General features: G+C 42.1%; 1 protein-coding gene across 4 annotated transcripts in view; it reads left to right on the top strand.

The window, feature by feature from the left end:
* The window catches only part of AFF2 (AF4/FMR2 family member 2), a 384550-nt gene that overhangs the window by 211961 nt on the left and 152571 nt on the right, over positions 1 to 20018 (top strand). For all 4 annotated transcript variants that reach the window (XM_033137049.1, XM_033137048.1, XM_033137051.1 and 1 more), the window contains exon 4: positions 17288 to 17332. In XM_033137049.1, coding sequence (XP_032992940.1) covers positions 17288 to 17332 — 45 coding nt within the window. The remainder of the gene's footprint in view (positions 1 to 17287; positions 17333 to 20018) is intronic.

Below are 20018 nucleotides of genomic sequence, written 5' to 3'. Positions count from 1 at the left end.
GCCTCCAAGGAAGGAGAGTCCACCACTACCTCTCATGGCAGCCTGTTCCACTGTTGAACAGCTCTTCCTGATGTTTAGTTGGAATCTCTTGAAGCCATTGGTTCGAGTCCCACCATCCAAAGCAGCAGAAAACAAGCTTGCTCTATCTTCCATGTAACTGCCCTTTGAAGATATCTGAAGATGGCTATCATATCTCCTCTCAGTCTCCTCTTTTCCAGGTTAAACATACCCATCTCCCTCAACCATTCCTCATAAAGCTCAGTTTCCAAACCCTTGATCATTTCAGTCACTCTCCTCTGCACCCATTCAAGCTTGTCATTATCCTTCATAAATGGTGGCACCCAGAACTAGACACAGTATTCCAAGTGTGGTCTGACCCAGGCAGAATAGAGCAATACTATTCTTTCCCTTGATCAGGGCACTACAGTTGATGCAGCCACTTTTGTTGTTTATCTGTTAGTCTCCATATTGCAAGAACATAATGTAAACGTGTGAATTTCTGCAAATATCAATAATTATTTTCCCCCAAAACAAAGTTAACACAGAGAACATTTTCTGTCTAGATAGAAGACCCCACAGGACACATTCACAGGATATGCCTCAAAGAGGCATTGCCGGCATTACATTGATAGCATTTGTCTGAGCAACATAGTTCCTGCCTATAAAGAGGCTGTTGAGTCCGAAATACTTTAATATCTTTCTGATATTGTTGAATTGATCTCAATTTTAAATCTAAAGAAACGTTACATATACATTACATGTGCGCTGGTGTTCTTGAGTATCGGAAACTGGTACACACATTGTGAGGTTGATCAGTTCCGTGGTTGTTTGGCCTTGTCTGTTTTGTCTGCTGCTTTGTCTTTGAAGAATGGGTCCATCTCATGGGAGCTTGCTTTTTACACATGAAGAAGATTGAAAGGGTTTTATGGTGCCCCGGTGCTCTTGTTTCGATCAAGGATCCCATTTTTTATTTTCCTGTAAACTGTGTTGGAGCAGCCCAGAATCAAAGTGAAAAGATACTGGAGATTTACAAGTTTAATCTCATTGAACGAGAGCGATAAGCCTGGTAATGCCGGGTGCATATTCTCAGCGCTACTTAAAAAGGATGAGATCACCAAGCCTAGGGAAGCAATGCATCTTGCCTCTTTATCTTCGCATGGCCCATATCTAGAACTAAAGACTTGCAAGTGATGTTTTCATGCTCTCCCCCATGCAAAATACAACCAGCAGTATAGCAATTAGCCTGATTACTTGCAGAGATCTTGCTGTACTCTTCATTTACTGTACTGACTGAGGGAATCAATCAGAGAAAACACATAAACATACTTCTTAATAAAAGGATCAAATTCCATAAAGCTAGTACAATGGAGTGGTGCCACCTTCATAGTTGGGGAGCAATGTTGTGGAAGATCAGGCTGTACCTCTGAGCCCCTCGGCTCACCTTCTGGTGGACAAAGATGTGTGTTCGCCATGGGGTCTGATCTACAGCCCCGTAACCAGACTTCTGCCCTCAAGTGCAATGAAGGACACCATCCCATTTTCCATGATCAAAATAAGCTTCAATTGCTGGTCCAATGCATGCAAAAATATAGTGCAAAAAATGTAGTACTGCTACATTTGGAAAGGAAAAAGAAACAGCTCTATATCTTTGCAAGGTGTCGATAAGGAACACTCTTAAAAAAGAACATAAGAATAGCCCAGCTATATCAGGCCAATCGCCCACCTAATCTAGCATCCCATTCCCACAGTGCCCAACCAGATTCATGTGAGGAGCCCACAAACAGAACCTGAGAACAACAGCATTCTCCCCACTTGTGATCCTCAGTGCCTGGCATTCAGGTGCACTTTTTGTCTCCAAAATGCATCTCTGAAATGGATCAGGCAACAATAAAATATTTTGGGCACTTCAAAAACCTTTTTCATCTTTACCCTTTATGTATGCATTTTCTCACTCGGCCTACCACTTCACAAAGAAACTCAGAGACTGCAAATCCATAAAAATTGATGTCTATGGGTGAGCGAGTTCCTCAGAGCTCCTATCAGATGAACTTCTTCTGGGAAAATATATTCCAAGTGATTCCAAGAGCTTGGGCTGTCTCAGGTGTGATTTCCTTTCCCCTTGAGAACTGAAGGCTCAATTTAAATCCAATTGGGAGATTAATTTGGATTTTTGAAAGCTCACTTTTTCTTTTAAGTGAGATTTCACAAGCCCCTGAATTTAAGTTTTGTTTTGTTTTGTTTTGTTTTATGAATCTGGCTCAGGAAAGAACATAGGAAGCTGCCTTATATTGAGTCAGGCCATTGCTTTGACTAGCTCTACATTAACTGGCAGAAGATGTCTGGTTTCAGACAGGAGATACTGCTGTGGCAGATGCTGTACCACTGAGCTACAGACCTTCCTACAGGTGACCAGTTAACCAGAATCCCATCCTCACCACCATATATAGAATGGTTTAATTTTGCACCTTTAGAACTGCATGATAAGGGACACAGTAAATCAGTGCCCCCAAAATAACACCTAAGCTTCTATTGCACACTGCGAATATATGATGTGCCTTGCAAGCTACTACATAAGGCTTTGGATCTGTTGTTGTTGTTGTTGTTGTTGTTGTTGTTGTAATAAAAGCCTAGCCAGTGATAAAAGAAATCTGGCGAGGAAAATTCTTCGATAATACTGTAATTAGAAGCAACAGTATCCTGCAATGATGACTTACTCTTTTGACCTCAACAACAATGTGTATTGGGAGTTAGTGGAGAGCGCATGGTAGGGTGGCCTCTTCCTATTGAGAAGGATGCAGAGTGCAGCATAACAGGCTCCCTAAATCTTCACCTGGAGGCATGATTGCCTCTTGACAATAGAGAATGCAGAAGACAGGGAGGAAGGCCTTTGGAATCTACTAGCGGTATGTGGCAGCAGGCGATTTGGGAGGGTTGTAAATAAATTCTTTTGCTAAGCTGTGTGGAAATGAGAGCAAACTGGAAAGCATGCCCAGAACCGGAAAAAAGATTCATGTGGAGTCTACCAGATCTTCAGTACTGGCACTGTTGTGTAACACTCATTCTGGAGATAAAGGTGAATAAGCTAGATGGTCAAGTGATTTCAAGAAGTGGCTTCTACTTGGTTGGTTGGTTGGTTTTGCGGCAGATTCACAGTGATAAACTTTGTTCAATGCACTCAGAACCAGGGGTAGAGGAGGGATCATTTTAAAATGGATTTATGCATAGAATTTGGCTGTTTCAAGCTGATCAACTTTGCTCACTGTCGTTTGTTTCAAGCACCTGCTTTATGTCTGGTCTGCTTGTGCATTGTGTGTGTGTGTGTGTGTGTGTGTGTGTGTTGTTGTTGTTGTTGTTCAGTCGTTCAGTCGTGTCCGACTCTTCGTGACCCCATGGACCAGAGCACGCCAGGCACGCCTATCCTTCACTGCCTCTCGCAGTTTGGCCAGACTCATGTTAGTAGCTTCGAGAACACTGTCCAACCATCTCATCCTCTGTCGTCCCCTTCTCCTTGTGCCCTCCATCTTTCCCAACATCAGGGTCTTTTCTAGGGAGTCTTCTCTTCTCATGAGGTGGCCAAAGTACTGGAGCCTCAACTTCAGGATCTGTCCTTCTAGTGAGCACTCAGGGCTGATTTCTTTGAGAATGGATAGGTTTGATCTTCTTGCAGTCCATGGGACTCTCAAGAGTCTCCTCCAGCACCATAATTCAGTGTGTGTGTAAATACACACACACATATGCAAAGCTATACCCAAAATATTGAATTACATGTAAAGTCCCATGAAGTACTACTTTTCTGCAGCATAAATTTATAAGAATCCATACATATGTATTTTGTATAACTATATGCGTTTTTGAAGGTATCTGTTTATCCGCTGATTATTTTAGGAAACCTGGAATTGTATCCAACTTAGTCATGTTCAGAAAGGACCCACTAAAATTATTAGACTTAAGCTAGTCGTACCCATTAATTTCAGTGGGGGTAGGACTAGGACTAGCATTGAATACAACCCCTGGAGAGTTTATGTGTACAATATGCAATAATTGCTCCTATTCTTAGCAGAACCAGTAAAAGGAATAACTTTCTTCTCTTTGAGGTCAAAGTATTGGGAAAGAATCCTTTTGGATAAGCTCAACACTGAGATTCTCAGATAATTCCATCTCCCTCTCCCCACCCCCTTTATTTGATCTGCCCATTCCTTCAATCATGCTGTGTTTGATAATTGACTACTTGATGGTGCCCACTGTTAGTCAACTGGCTGGTTCTACAACTTGAGTTCTACTGGACTCCCCATAAATCGGCAACTCTGGAAATGTTAGTTCTGCAGTGAACACACTTACACATCATCACTCCTCAAGAAGATATTTAAAAGGGCTTGGTACAGGGTGAGTCTTTTAAAAGAGGCCCTGTGGAACATGTGTACTCTGTATCCACGGGGCCTCTTTTAAAGGACTCACCCTGTAGTTCACGGGGCAGTTTGCAGGGCAGCGGAAGGGAAACCCAGGAGGAAAAGTGACATACACCCTCTCTTCTGTTCCGGCACATAAGTAAGGCAGAAGCCTAGGCAACATGTTTCACTGGAGAAACCATGTAAAGGGTTTGGATCCCACTGTGTATATAAGACCCTTCCTACATGGTTCTTAATTCAGGAAAACAGCCTTGAATCTAACAACAATAATCCTGCGAGCCCCCAAATGGTAAGTACTAGTCAAAGATAAACCTGTAACATACTGCCCAGGGGCCTAACATCTAATAGGAAGCATTAATATAATTATTGTCAGTCTTTCAGCTGCAGTTCACTACTCTTGAGAAAGTCTTATACAGCTGTGGTGGTTGTTTTGTACTGTATATGCAACAAGTAGGCTGAGGCAGCAGGTGGAATCAAATTTGCACCTGCATTGCAAGGTAGATGGGAAATCCTTCCCCATGTCAAGTTGCAATGCAGATAACAATTTAACTGGTTTGTAGCAACGAGTGAAGCTATTGACAAGTGGAACTTCCGTGCATTTGCTCCAAGAGAGTTAGATGTACCCCTAGAGCAGATTTGTAGGACAGCACACGAGGAGAGGAGAGGAGAGGGAGAAGAAGCTCCATTGCATGAGCAGAAATTGTTCTGCCCAGGCAATAACACATTTGGATACCATTCCATTGACTATTTTGCATCTGGATGCAGAGCCACATCCATAATTCTGTAGCTAGACATCCTGCTGGCCTCCATTTATTTTGTACAGTGCAAACCATTACTAAGGACTAAGGCACAAGGCACACAGGAATCAATTGGACTTTTGAGTAAACACTTGCAGGTCTTTGCTGTCAATCAGGTTGCTTAAGAAGCTCCACTGATATGTACCAGAGTGGATGCTGTGCCATAGTGCAAAGGTTTCTTCCCGAATCATCCTCCTTCCCACCCTAGAAATCCTCTATATGCCGCAATTTTGGTTCACATTTTATGTGGGAGAAAACCAAAACCAAAGCTTAGTGTGTGCCCTGTATGTTTGATGACACAGTATTATGTATTAGCGCAAAAATAATATTGAATGACTGAACCCAGTTACATTCCCAGAAGTGTTAAGATTTCACCCACCACCAGTCTCTTTAGATTACACACAGACACAAGTATCAGCTGTATTAGCACAGAAGTATGTATTTTTCAACAGAGAGCAAGAGATAAAGTCACTCTGTCTAGGTATTTGTATCAAAGGAACTAAGCTAGTACAGTACTTGCCCTCCTTCCTTGTTGCCATTTGCTTGGTTTTCACCCATTCTCCTCTGTTATGCTTGGGTGGTCATATTTTGAAATTTCCCCGGGACCAGTCACGTTTCTCATCACATCTGAGAGATGCTGTGCTTTGCATGGCAATTAGACCCTCTCTTTGTTTCATCTCCTCCTGAGCTGTTTGCCATGGCTTCCTGCAGTATATTCGGTACCAGAGGCTATTGCTTGCAATGTGCTGGTTAAAGTGGGTGCTTTCCGCCAGGATTAAACAATTCAGCTATTACTTAGGAAAACAGATGGGAGGAAAACTACTAGTTTGCATCAGCAACATTATTCTGTTTACCCGCACTCTTTTCCTGAGGAGTGTCGTTTGCTAACATAATTCGTTGCCCACATTGAAGGAAGCATGGGAATCAGTTCAGACACCGAAGGGTCAATTATTTATATTTGGAGTAACGGATCCCTCTTCATATATTCTACATTCTGGTGGGTTTCCTCCTGATGGGTATGCGTTAACCCAGGGGTGGACTTTGGTAAGACCATAATTTGGTTCCCCCAAAGGGATCTTCTCAATTATGGATTTCGGTTTTGTGCCCCCTTGGCTCAGTGCCCTTTGTGGGGGAACTGCCTGCACTGCCCTAAATCTGCTGCTGATTTACCTGGCTAGGAATAATGTGAAAGTATTATGCACATGGCAAATTAGGGTTTAACCGTAACAGAGACACTGTAAAACAAAGAGTTTGTCCCATGCATATGCGCTCCCCCTTGGAACATTTCCCCTCTTTTCTTATTACTTATTACTGGGGGCGGGGGCACAAGGGGTGAAAACATTTATTTTTCCCCCCAGTGTGAAGGTGAGAAGCATTGGCCTCTCTTTGCTTTATGGCACCATTACCTAATCAAATCAAACTGACAATGTGGCATTGTCAGAATGCCTATTCAGATTGATGGCATAGTTCCCTGCCCTCACTCTAGTATGGCTTCATGATGGCCTCACATTGCCTAATCCGATGGGCGTCTTATACACGGAAAATACAGCACTTTGACAATAGACTAATTTGACGAGCATTAAGAGTGACTTATCAGACCACAAACTCATCTGCACTGGATTGATTTTTCTGCCAGGATGTCCAGCAAGGATACAAATTTAACTATCCATTGGCAAACAGCTGGCTCATGACTTACGTTTGCTCAGTATGGCAGCCATTATCAACATCAATTAAAAACTGGCCCACTGTTCGATCATCTGATCGGAGCAAAGACAAGTACCCTGATAGCCTTCCAATGGCTTATCACATAGTAGTTGCCAAATACCTGTAGGGCTTCTTCATGGTGTGGTTCCATGTCACCTTGATAACGGGTGGAAGGGTAGCCCATGTGAGGACTGACTCAAAAATGCCATTATTTCCTGCCATGTGCAGTAGCATGCTGGTGTGGGAAATGCGGCTGTGAATAAAGTAATACTGCGTGACATGACCACCTGTCAGTCATCTGACATCCCTATGACATCAGGGTGACCCATTTGATGCTACCGCCAATCAGCTGATTGGGGCTGACCACAAGCTCCACATTCTCAACTTCATTGCTGAGTTCCCCATCTGCAGTTGGTGACAAACAAAGTTTTGGATTACTCTTTTATGGAAATAGGTGAATGGAGACCTGTTTTTTGGTGCTCATGCCAACTCTTCAGAACCACCTTTCAAAGGAGGTCTGCCTTGTTATTCTGTTCATAAAATGTTGGATTTAGCTTCTCCTTGTTACTATAATTATAGTTGTTGTTGTTGTTGTTGTTGTTCAGTCGTTCAGTCGTGTCCGGCTCTTCGTGACCCCATGGACCAGAGCACGCCAGGCACGCCTATCCTTCACTGCCTCCTGTTGTCTTTGTCCATGGAGTTTTCTTGGCAGGGATACTGGAGTGGGTTGCCAGTTCCTCCTCCAGGTGGATCACGTTTGGTCCAAACTCTCCACTATGACCTGTCCATCTTGACCTGTCCATAGCTTCCCTGAGTAATTCAAGCCCCTTCGCCATGACAAGGCAGTGATCCATGAAGGGGTAGTTGTTGTTACCGGTGCTCAACACACATTGTGCTGCCGCTTTTAAAAGCCCCATGATCAGCCTGCTCAAAAATGATTGGCCAATAGGCCTGGGGTGATCGTGGTGCCACCCTGGCATAAAGGCGTTACTCCGCCCGCAACCAGGACCATTCTAAAGATGATCCCACTTACTAATAGGTGGGAAGCAGATTTTGGCTAAACATTAAGGAGAAAAGTTCTAAAATTTAAAGGATTCTTACAGTGGAATGGGCTTCCTTCAATGGTGGTGAGCAGAGGTTGGACAGCCCTCCGTAGTTGCAAGATTCCTAGATTGAGCAGGGGGTTAGACCACATGATTTCAAAGTTCCCTTCTAAATATTGCACCAGTTGCAATTAGTGGGTGTGTTTTTAATTGTGTGTGTCTGTGTGGCCATACATTTAAAGCACTGTGATATTACAGGTATTTTAAACGATCATGACTTATGCAAAGAAACTTAGCAACTGTAATTTGTTACAGGTGCAGAGAGTTGTTAGGAGACTCTTACTCCTCACCACAGAGCTGCAGTTCCAAAGTTCATTGGGGAGGAGGATTGGTTGCCAAACGACTCTGTCCCCCTCTCTGTGTGTGTGTGTGTGTGTGTGTGAGAGAGAGAGAGAGAGCGCTTTGAATGATTTTGTGCAGAATGTTTGCAAACTTTTTTTTTTTCAATCGCCAAATGAATGTTAGAAGATATCTTGTCTCCTCAAGCATTTATGGGAGTCAACTGCACAAGACTGTGTGTTATCTTGCCATGATGCATGGAATTAAGTCTTGTAGCCTCATCAGTTGTGAAGGAATAATTTATGCCACCATTTCTCCTTGTCAGGTGTTCAGAACATGACAAATATTTTCCCACTTTCAGCCTATTAAAGATTAGCTCATTCTCTTCTGCCTTTTCATATTCTTTGTAATATAAGAAATATGTTTCATTCTTATCAGCCTTCTGTTGATTTCATTTTAAGAAGTTTACCAATAACACCCAAAGATTAATTTATTTACCCTGGAGACAAAGCATCCAAGCTGCACAGTTTAGACTTTCAAAGAAAGAGAAAAATCGAGCCTTTCTGCCATAGGAAGGTAAAAAAATAAAAAATAAAGAGCTTCAAACACTCTGTTCACTCTGTCCCCAACCTGGTGCCCTCCAGATGACTGGGAAAACAGACTTCCATCTTCCCTGACCAATAGCAATGCTGCTCAGTGCTGATGAAGAGAATTAGGTTGGAGAGCTACAGACTGTGGGTGGCTGCCCCTAACATCATCTTCTAGGGATGGGGGAGAAAATTGCCCCATTTCTCATTTAAAGCCGAATCCAAATCACTCACACATTCTCAAACACTGAGCGTACCAAACCACAGCCATCCTTCCAGTATTCACACTCCCCCACATTTTGCAATCCAGCCAAGTAATGTGTATGACAACGCATCTGCTAAGGTAAAGTGTGAGTAAACTGCATACATTTGTGAAAAGAGCATTAGTGAAAAGAACACATGCCCAACCAAGCCTGTAGATTTTTCAACAACTTTTGATGGTGTAGCACAGGCATAGGCAAACTCCGGCCCTCCAGATGTTTGGGACTACAATTCCCATCATCCTTAGCTAACAGGACCAGCGGTCAGGGATGATGGGAATTGTAGTGCCAAACATCTGGAGGGCCAGAGTTTGCCTTTGCTTGGTGTAGCAGCATGTTGAAAACAGCTACTCGACCAACCGGTTGGCTATCTGTTTACCTAGGTCAGTGTTTTTCAACCACTGTTCCGCGGCACACTAGTGTGCCGCAAGATGTTGCCTGGTGTGCCGTGGGAAAAATTGAAAAATTCAAGAGAATTACTTTATATATAGTCAATATAGGCACAGAGTTATTTTTTTTAACATTTTCTAATGGTGGTGTGCCTCGTGATTTTTTTCATGAAACAAGTGTGCCTTTGCCCAAAAAAGGTTGAAAAACACTGACCTAGGTGACTAGGCCATTTCCAACTCTTGAATGCTGCCCTGTGTGGTGAGCCTGGGTATATAACCTTCCAGGTCTAGTTTGGCTTCTCCAATCCAGGCTGGGCACTGTTTTTTTCCTGGGCAGGGATGTGTATATAAGGAATTCCTTTTCCAGCTGAGCCTTTCTTGAGCAGCAGGATCTTCATGAGCCGTGGTGACTTCCTGTATCCTCACATGGTCATTGATCCTGCTTCCTGGTTTGCCATTGCTCCTGCCTTACCCATCAGTTCTGACCATTGTCCTGTCTCATGGTTCCTGTCTCTGGTCCCACTTCATACATGGGAAGGGCTCAGTGGTTGACTGCCAGCTTTGCATGCAGGAGGTCCCGGGTTCAAGTTCCAACATGTCCGCTGTGTGAAACCCAGCCAGTGTAGCCCATACCAAGCTAGGCAGTTGGCATAAGGCCAGCTTCCTATGTTCCCTTCCCCACAACCCAGCCTTGCCATGCACAGAGAGGCTATACCCCCTCCCGCAAAAGGGCTAACTCATCTTTTGTAGCCTACAGTTGGGGATATCAGAGAAGTCTGATTAAAACAGAAATTTGGGGCAGAAATGGATGGTGTTTGCTTATTCGTCCCATGTTCATAACAGAAATCAACCCAGTGAATACAGTTAGTATTGAAATGAGTGGGGTGCAATAACACAATAGCAATGTAATGAATGCAATTTACATAATTAATTTCATAAGTCACATAATTTCGTCTCAGTGGACAGAGAGACAAATGGTGCCATTTGGGGCAGAAGGTGAACTGCAGTGGAATGGAAATATTGCTGTGTGTGGCAAACAAATGATGGGATGGAATACAAAGCCTTCTTACATCCGAACCTACAATAAACAAGCACTGATCTGCATGAGCACACAGACTGGCATCTTAAAATGTTTTGTGAGGCTCTTTGCAAGTTTAGCAAAGAATGCATTGGCCCATTTACATCTGGAGCTCAAACAGCTTCCATTTCTGTGGTTTCCCTACAAACTTTGCTTTATTTTGTTTACGGTATCAGTGACAATGAATGGAAATAGGAAAGTCTGCCAAGGCTGCTATTGGGAATTCCCAGCTGCCTAATATATCAGCGTCTTCTTCTTGTCTGTTCTTGATGGGGTCCAGCAGCAGGTCAGCATCCTAAGGTAAAAGAAAGGCTTCTCAAAGTGAGCAGCAGTTGGGGAAAGAAAATTAATGGGAACCAGCATCTGCTGATCTCTCCAACAATAAGGAATTTTCACGGCCAACATTTATAGAGAGGCACGAGATGCAGTCCCTGCAAGGAACCAGATTTCAACTTTCTGCCCTGAGATGCCAAAAATATTTCAACAGGAAATGCTAAAGGAAGTTGAACTTTGAATTATAATTTCAATGACTGTCTAGCAGAATGGATTAACGCTTTGGCACGGCACCTTTTGAGGCTATGGGTTGACTCTGGCAGGATAAAAACCTGTCTGTTTTGACAGATGAAAAAGGTCACAAGTGAAGCAATGTCAGGTGTTAGCCCAATCTTTAAAAGGGAGGGGATCTGGATTAGGAGATAGATGTAAAAAAGAAGAATAAAAGAAAAACCTCCCCCCCCCCCGGTGATATCAGTTGAGACATCAACTGGAATCTCTTCTAAGAACATTGAGATGCTTATTTCTTATTTTTAAATAGATGCTAGGGATCATATTTTTTCCCTGGTCTTATTTACATTTGTGCATTGATTAAAGAGAGTTTAAGGGGGATGAGCAACATATAAGATGAGCTTTCAGGTATGCCTGGTTGCATCCTCCTCTTCAGTATAACGGCTGTGATCCTGGCAGTGATGTAGATCTAAATGTTTGGAATGTCTACAACTGAAATGACATTATTGTTGCATATGCAGTCTCCTTGGTTCTTGCCTCCAAGAGAGCTGTTTCTAAGGGTATTTGAAGGACCACTTTACACAGCTGAGAGGCAGTTTTCTTCACCTGCAGTGAAGCAGGGGTGGGCGGGGGGATTTCTTCCAATGCTTTAATTTCCCATGGAATATTTTCCATTTCATAAGTTCATTATTAACAAAGAATGGATGCCAAATACAATATAATGGATGCCAAATACAATATAAGGCAAGCTTGGTAGTTTCAAAGTGTTTAGTTTTGTTTACTAAAATAGAAGTAAAATAAACATTCTAAAATTAGACCATTCCCTAGGGGCATCTGAAAATTTTCAGTGAAAACTGAAAGTTTTCCAATGCAACTGAGCCTCATTTGCAAATTACCACTTCTTGAGGAAACAACTGTCCCAATACAAATGTTTCCGAAGAACCCACATTACTGGCAGTGAGGTTGGCAAGTTTGCAAAAAAAAAAAAAAAAAAAAAAAAACCACGCCAGGAGGTAAACTGGGCAACTGCCCAGGGTCCTATACCTTTGCATTTTTCTGGCAGATTGGTTATCTAATTTAATCCCCTTTAACACAGATTTAAACAGAGACGTAGGAAGGTCAGGTGGCACTCGGTGCGGAAAATTTCTTGTCATCCCCCCATTGATTTCCCCCTGCCCCCTGCAAAAATGCTTTTACGGTATTTCATATTTTCTTACAAAGGAATAATAACAAGTAATAATAATAAACTTTTATTTATATCCCGCCCTCCCCAGCCGAAGTCGGGCTCAGGGTGGCTAACATCAGATGTATAACATTGGTATAAAATCAAACAATAATTAAATTACCTCCTAAAAACATCTCAAAATCAAATTAAAGTCTAATTAGATGGCTTTTCACAGGGTTGGGGTTGGGAACAGTAAGTGCTCCAGTGAACTGAAATTTCACCCTTCATGACATAGGAAAACAGCCAAGTAAACAGCTATTTTGGTGGAGGAGAGTCAAGATATTAACCGATATGTATGAAATTTCATATATTGCGATATAATCCCTAGTATAGTAAGATAAGACATTTGGAGCAGGTATTTTTTTAAAAAGTTTTTTATGAACCATCCTAGTAGGGCAAAACAAAAAATAAAATAAAATAAAAAATCATTCCAGTAGCACCTTACGAGACCAACTAAGTTTGTTGTTGGTATGAGCTTTCATGTGCATGCACACTTCTTGTTCCTTGATAATTTGTCACCCCCTCCATTATGGAACACGTGTTGGTCCGCCCCCTACACCCCCCCTTGCTACGCCCCTGGATTTAAAGCAGCCTTCAACTGCTCAGAGACATCTGCATACCAATTGGTTTGCATTTTGCAGTCTATTTTTCAAAGTTTTCCAGCAAAAGGGGGGGGGGGAGGAATGTTGCCAGCTTAAATCTCTTTTGATATAAATGGGGATTTCCACTTAAAAACCAATCTGTCTCTGGACAGCCCAATAGCTGGAAGGCTTTCCAATAGAGTTGCAAAGAGCTTTTTTTTACAATCTTAGATTTGTCACAGTCGTGTGTCTGGTGAACTCACTCATCTGTGCCAAAAAAGAACTACTTGGCACTCTGTCCTCAGTGGATTTTGGAAGGGACCGCTGATCTTCTTTGACTGGCCCAGAAGCAATTAGGCACACAGGCAAAGAGATTCAGTGAATTCCTTAGTTTCCTTTTTTTTTTTTTGAAATATTTGCATTGGCAAACATTGACATTACACAAGTAAAACAAATATGATTCATTCCTACCCTATTGCAAATTGGCGCTTGCTTCCAAATGTCACACAGATTTAGAAAAGGGAAAATGGGGGGGGGGCAATAATATAAGAAAGCAAGAAGAGCCATGCTGGAGCAAAGCAAAAGTCGAGCTAGTTCAGTATTATTTCCCCACAAAAGCAACCAGTTGCCTATGGGAAGCTCACAAGCAGGCCCTGAAGGCAATCAGACTCTCTTGCTCATAATCTCTCACATACTGCCTCTGCTGCAGGAGGAAATATATAGACACCTGGACTAGTAGCCATTGATAGCCTTCTTCTCCTATATTCACACAGCATTGTTTCTGTTCCACTGCAGTTCATCTTCCACCAAAAAGTACATTATTCAACCCACTGGCAAAATTGCGTAACTTACGTAATTTATGTAGTTACTTGTGTTCCACGTCCATTGCCATCATTCCACCTATTCATTTCAATGCAAAGGAAACACAATGCATATAGAAGAGCGTAATCTAATTACTTATCGTTTGTGGACTGAAAGCAACAACAGCAGTGAGTACCGATCATAATTGCTGGATTGATTTCCATTCAGGACATGAGACAACTAAGTAGATATTTGCAATTTCTGCTCATTTATGTTTTTGATGCAGTTCTCCAACATCCCTATCTGTATCACAAAGTGGCTGCTTCAGATTACTTGATGTAATGGGTGGGTGGTATCATTTAATTCAGGGTGGTGAATATTTGTTTGATCTTTTGACCAGAGGTTCTCATTTCCCCTTGGTTGTGATCTTCCATCAGCCACACCTTCAACAGCAGTCTTGTGGTGGGTGTGACCACACCACGGTACAAACACACTCTTACATGCCCACACCCACACCACAGGGCACACATCTACTGGACAAGAAGAGAAAGAAAGAGAATTAACCCCTGTGCAGATCAACTGAGGAGGCTGCTACTACCCACTTCCTGCTCATCAGTTAATCAGTGTGAGGAACTAGTCTGCAGTACTAGGCTAGGCAAAGAGGTTCAAGCCTCTCTTCTCACTATAGTACCTGTAGTCTGATGGAGATTCAAATTGCCCACTCCATGGTCATGAGATAGATCATCTGGTGAGTGAAGAGGGGGTGATTTCATGATTCAAATTTCCATTGCAGCAGTGGGCTGAGCAGAGAGTTTTAAACCTCTCTGCCAAGCCCAGCACTGTGTCTAGTTTAAAGGCAATTATTCTCCGCACTGGCAAAATAAGTGGTCAAAGGGAACCGCTAGGGGTTCACCACCCCTGATTTAATTGATTACCTTAGTGAGATTAATTAAAAACTCATTTGATTGACTAGAAAGGTGCCTAGATTAAGTGGGCAGCAGATTTTAAAATACAAAGACACAAAATCATTGTGTTTAATCAATATAAACAATAAACTGCAGGTGGCAAGCACCATCTTAAAAGAGGTGCTCCTCTTTAGCTCCCCTGCAGGACAGAATTATTCTTTTCAAAAGCATGAAAGAGAGAATGCTTTTTGTTTCACAGCCATTGTTTTCACTCATACCCAAATTGCTGCAAATTTAATTGATTAACCAACTAAAACTCAGATCAACATTTCTATAGTCAGGTGAAAGCCCTTTTATTTCATTCACAGAGACCTTTGCCACTATCAAATCACCCAAAACAATGTAAGGAGACATGTAGCAATAGTCTGACACAAAGTGCCCAATGCTGATTATATTTTCCATATGTAAAATCCTCATTAAATAAAGAATAAATAGCACTGCTATTACAATGAGGTGACTGAGTAGAAACCATAGCTCTGCTTCTTCTTCCAAATTTTGCCATGCAACCACAAAAGGGAAAAAGGAGATCTGACACAGAGTGTGTTGGACATATTTGTAGAATACTTGCCTTTGCATGCAGAAGGTCACAGTCTCAAACCCTGGTTTCTCTAGACAGGATTAGTATAGACTATTTCCTGAAACCCTGGAAAGCCATTGCAAGTCAGTTCACAAAATGAGGTCCTCCAGGGCTCTGTATATCTGACCCTCAAGACTCTTCAAACCTATACTTCTCACCATCCCTGCTCTGTGCCCTTCCAGAGTGCTTTGCCCAGAATGCATCCTTGAACTTTGATATGCCCAATACTTGATTGGATGAAAGATGGAGAGAGTTGTGAGTGCCCTTCATAGCTGCAAGCTGCTTCCCAGCCTAGCTGCTTTGGGGTGACATCAGCTGATGTCTGGGGGGTGGATTTCAGCCCTGCTGGGTGCTGCTTTGCCAGTCCGATTTTAAAGGTGGGGGAGGCCAACTACCTACCAGTTGCCTAACATCACCATAACATCAGATGATTGACAGGTGGGTGGCCGCACTCACCTGTCAAAAGCTAGCCCATAGTGTAGGGGTGAAAGATAAAGATCTGGCCTGCCAGACCAAAAAGGTTGACCACCTTTGTCATACACTAATATTGCAATGACAAATTTCATGCTTCTGCATTTTCAGAGCGTGGGAAGTGGCAGGAAAGAACAGAGGCTCAGCACTCAATTGCTGGCTGTTGTTTAAAGAGAGAGCCAAGTGGTAATTTTGCAACGATCACATCTCAAATATTTGGCTATTTCACAGGTCGTAAAATGATTACTCTGAAACTCTTTGCTTATCAGGGTGACATTGTGTGTTGGATGACCCTCCAAAAATTGGAGGTTATCTTACCATTCATTTGAAATGCAAACTGAATAGAAAATCTATAGCTTATTGCCCTGTGTTTTAAAGTGAAACCAGGCACTCTACTGACCTCCTATTTACATTTCCTTGAGAACAGGGCAGGGGGAACAGCAACCATAAAAGCTATCAAGAAGCATTTCACAGCAAGCAAATTAATTGGTTTTTACTGTATTTGAATAGAGCTATTGTCAAATAAAACATGCCATGACAGTTAATAGTGTCATTTAGAGGCATAAAATTATTGGCTTATTTGTTATTGGATAAAAACAAAGGCAAACACTTTGTATTAGGAAGTTTTAATGTGTTTAAAATCCACATTAGGGATTTATGGACATTCTTGCTTAGCAGAGTGCCTCATTAATTTGAGGCTAAACAGTTACAATTCTAGTATTTTGGTATGTGGGGTGGCGGTGGGGTTTGTATGGGTGTTTTTTTGTGTTTCCAACTTTCCTGTTTTCTTTAATTAGATCTTGCATTAGAACCTGGGCTGAACACTGCTGGAAATGCAGAATTTAATTAATGCAATTTATAAATTGAATGGAAGTGAGTTATTTTAGGATCTCCTTCTCCTTTTACATTTTAGGGAGCAGTTAAGAAGTGTGATGTGTGAGCACATACAGATCTAAGAGTTTTTGGAATCTCAGGGAAGGCTAGAGACCTCAATAGTGAATACATTTAGTAGTGTCTCTTTGCATCAATAGATCAAAGTGGTTTAATTAGAAATGTAACTAAAGAGGAGGTAGTAAAAATCCTGTTGAAATCCAGACTTCTTTAGCTTTTTAAGTTATGCATTGTAGCAAAGAAGGACTTCTTCGGCTATTTTACAGCCTCAACCAGGGGCAATTAATATAATCTCACCACCATTGCCACCCAAAAGCAATTATAATAATGCAACGCTTCTCTTGCACTGCTTCAATTTATAAACGTTGACTTGGAAGTAGAAAATTAAGTTTGTTCCAGACATTACTAGTCTGTTCTTCTTTTAACTGTTTTTGTGGATATTTTTACTTCAAATATTTCAACCAGATTGTTGACCAGAGTGGGTTATAGGGAACATACAACTCCCTTGTTGCAACAGCTCCATTGGCACAATTCAAAGTTTGTTTGCTTTCACATTGACTGCCTGCTGAATTTTAAATGGTTGTAACCTGTCCTGGAACCTACGGGTTATTGGAGGGCAATACATTTAATAATAGTAATAACAAGAATAATTCATTTCTCCCCTTCTAGGTCAACCTTCTCAGTGAGTCCAATTGTGTGGATGACATATTGCGGGTAAGTCGAAATGATTCCATCTGATATCACTTGAAAACCTGTGGAGTGGGGGCAGCAGATACTGTTGTAGACTTAGATCTGGTACAAATCTCTTTTCATGCATGAAGGTTACTGGGTGATTTTGAGCCCAATCCATCTCCCTCAGACTAATCTAATGGGTTGGGAGGGAAGTAAAAATAAACATATACGTCAAATTGAAGTCACTGCTAGTCCTACTCAGGGTAGACCAATTCAAATTATTTTGCATGACTAACTTAGGTCCATTAATTTCAATGGGTTTACTCTTAGGGTGACTAGCATTGGGTGCAACCATTGAGCTCTATGGAAGAAAGGTGGCATGCACATATAATAAATCCTACATACTAAAAGCAAACTCATTCTGCTGTGTATCCTCATGTAGCTAAAACACTGTTGGGAGGAGGAGGGAAACAAGCAGGAGGGGGACGATCAGGCAGGATTTCCCCCTTGTGTCCCCAGCCTCTGTTTTGTTTAATATCTTGCCTAATAAAGGGTTATTGAGTTGTTGAAACTTGCTCACTATTTTGTGACATTTTGCATGGTCCTAGGAACGGTACTGCCCAACTGTGCATTTTGGAAAATCAGCATGGACAAAAAGTGTCTTTGGATAATAACAACGTATATACCATGGTTATGTCCTAGAGGAAAGTCCATCTTCTCCATCATAAGAGACTGCAAGGGGAGATGTCTATACATACTCCATTCCATTTCACTAATTCTCCTACTTGGAAAGTCTCATTTTGGGGCCTTGAAATCTAGTGCAGGAATATTTATGGCAGTGATGGGGAACCTTTAGACCTCCAGTTGTTGCTGAACCTTTCAGCCCCCAAATATTGATGGCATATTATCCCTTGCCATTGGCTATGGTTGCTGGGGCTAATGGAAGTTTTAGTTCGGCAACCTCCGGAGAGCCAAAGGTTCCCCACACCTGTTCTACTGTGTACAGCAATCTATCCAGCCCAACACCAGACACACATTTTGACAAATTTAAGCCAGCCCAAAGAACCATTTACTACCCCCACATAGAGGCCTCTTGGGAAATATTTTGCCCAATGGCTCCACCAGGTGGAGGCTACAACACTTAGAGATACCACATGTATACTGAGCATCATAAAAAAGTACATTCTCACTTCAGAAAACTCTGAAGAACATAAGGCAAGCCTGCTGGAACAAGCCAATGCCCCATCTTGTCCAGCATCCTGTTCTCACAGTGGCCACCGAAGTACACCGGGGAGCCAGCAAGCTAAGCATGAGCGCAACGGCATTGCTCCCCACTTGTGATTCCTAGCAACTGATATTCAGAGGCATGCTGCCTGTGACGGGGGAAATAGAACATAGCCATCATGCTTGGTAGTCATCAGTAGACTTATCCTCCTGCTTCCTGTGGGAGCAAGTTCCATAGTTTGACCATGCAGTGTGTGAAGAAGTACTTTCTTCTATCTATCCTTGATCTTCCAGCGTTTAACTTCATAGGATGCCTGTAAGTTCTAGTGTTATAACATAGGGAGAAGACATTTTTGTCTATCTACTTTCTCCACGCCATGCATAGTTTCACAAATGACCTTTCCATCCAGTGCAAAAGACCCACATGTTAAATATTGTGCTCACACCTTTGCCATCCAGTGTGGAGAAACAGTTCCAATGAGAATGGAGAAGGCTGTGAAATGAAAGGCAATTATGAGTGTGGACTTCCTCTTGGTTTGTTTGCTGGAGATTAGACAATGTTGGCTGTTTATGATAATTTGTTCTGATTTGTTTGTTGGGAGAGGTTAGAGGATGTTGCAACCAGAGCAAGTGTTCTCTCACACTTTCCATGGCATTTCCCTGCCACTTTCCTTATTGCAAAAGGTCCAATCTAGACCTACCAATCCACTACAATTGCACAACCTAAATTTGTTGGTGTGTGATTGGAGCCCATGTCAAAACAGCTGCAGTCTGGGAGCTCCCCGAGCTCCAACAGATACCCACTCCAAGAACAGCACTAGTCTAAGCTAGGAACACACATTCAGCTTTTGAACACTTGAACAAATAGCTGGACAGGTGTGATATTAATTAAAAGCTCTGTAGTCTTGAGCAAAAACAAAACCTGCCTATAATTAGAGTAAAATGACTTGAGTTAAATGAACAAAAGGCTGTAATTTATTCTCTCCTCTCTCCTTCTGATGACTGGATTCAATCTAATGACATTGGAGAATATGTAAATTGATCAGCAGGTGAAAATGCCCTTGACTGAGTAAATTATGTGCGGTATTACCTTTCTCGTAGCATTTGAAAAAGCGCTAATCGACTTAATATGTACCAGCCATAGCTGAGGTGACTTGTTCACAAAGCAAAATTAGCCCACTAATAGGTTTATCCCAACATCCCCACCTTCCTTGTCACCCTATTCATTGTTTCCTCTTCTGACTTATATTAAAAAAGAGATGCTGGAAAACTGCATAAGATGAGGGTGCTGATTGCATTTTAAAACACACCGGCACAGTGTCTAGCAGGGCTGCTCACAAGCCATTTCAATATTTTCTTGTAGAATCCAGAGGTTTTGCTGGGAAGAGGTCGGGTAGGGGGGCAGGAGAGGAGATGATCTGAATTTCAAGTGACTTTACGGACGTCATTGGGCCTGGGAACAGCAAGCCACCCAGCATAGTAAATCATGCAAGCCTGTCAAATG

Source organism: Lacerta agilis, chromosome Z (assembly GCF_009819535.1).
Source record: "Lacerta agilis isolate rLacAgi1 chromosome Z, rLacAgi1.pri, whole genome shotgun sequence".
Taxonomy (NCBI): domain Eukaryota; kingdom Metazoa; phylum Chordata; class Lepidosauria; order Squamata; family Lacertidae; genus Lacerta; species Lacerta agilis.
The sequence above is the reverse complement of the archived record's forward strand: the minus strand, read 5'-3'. Positions and strand labels throughout refer to the sequence as shown.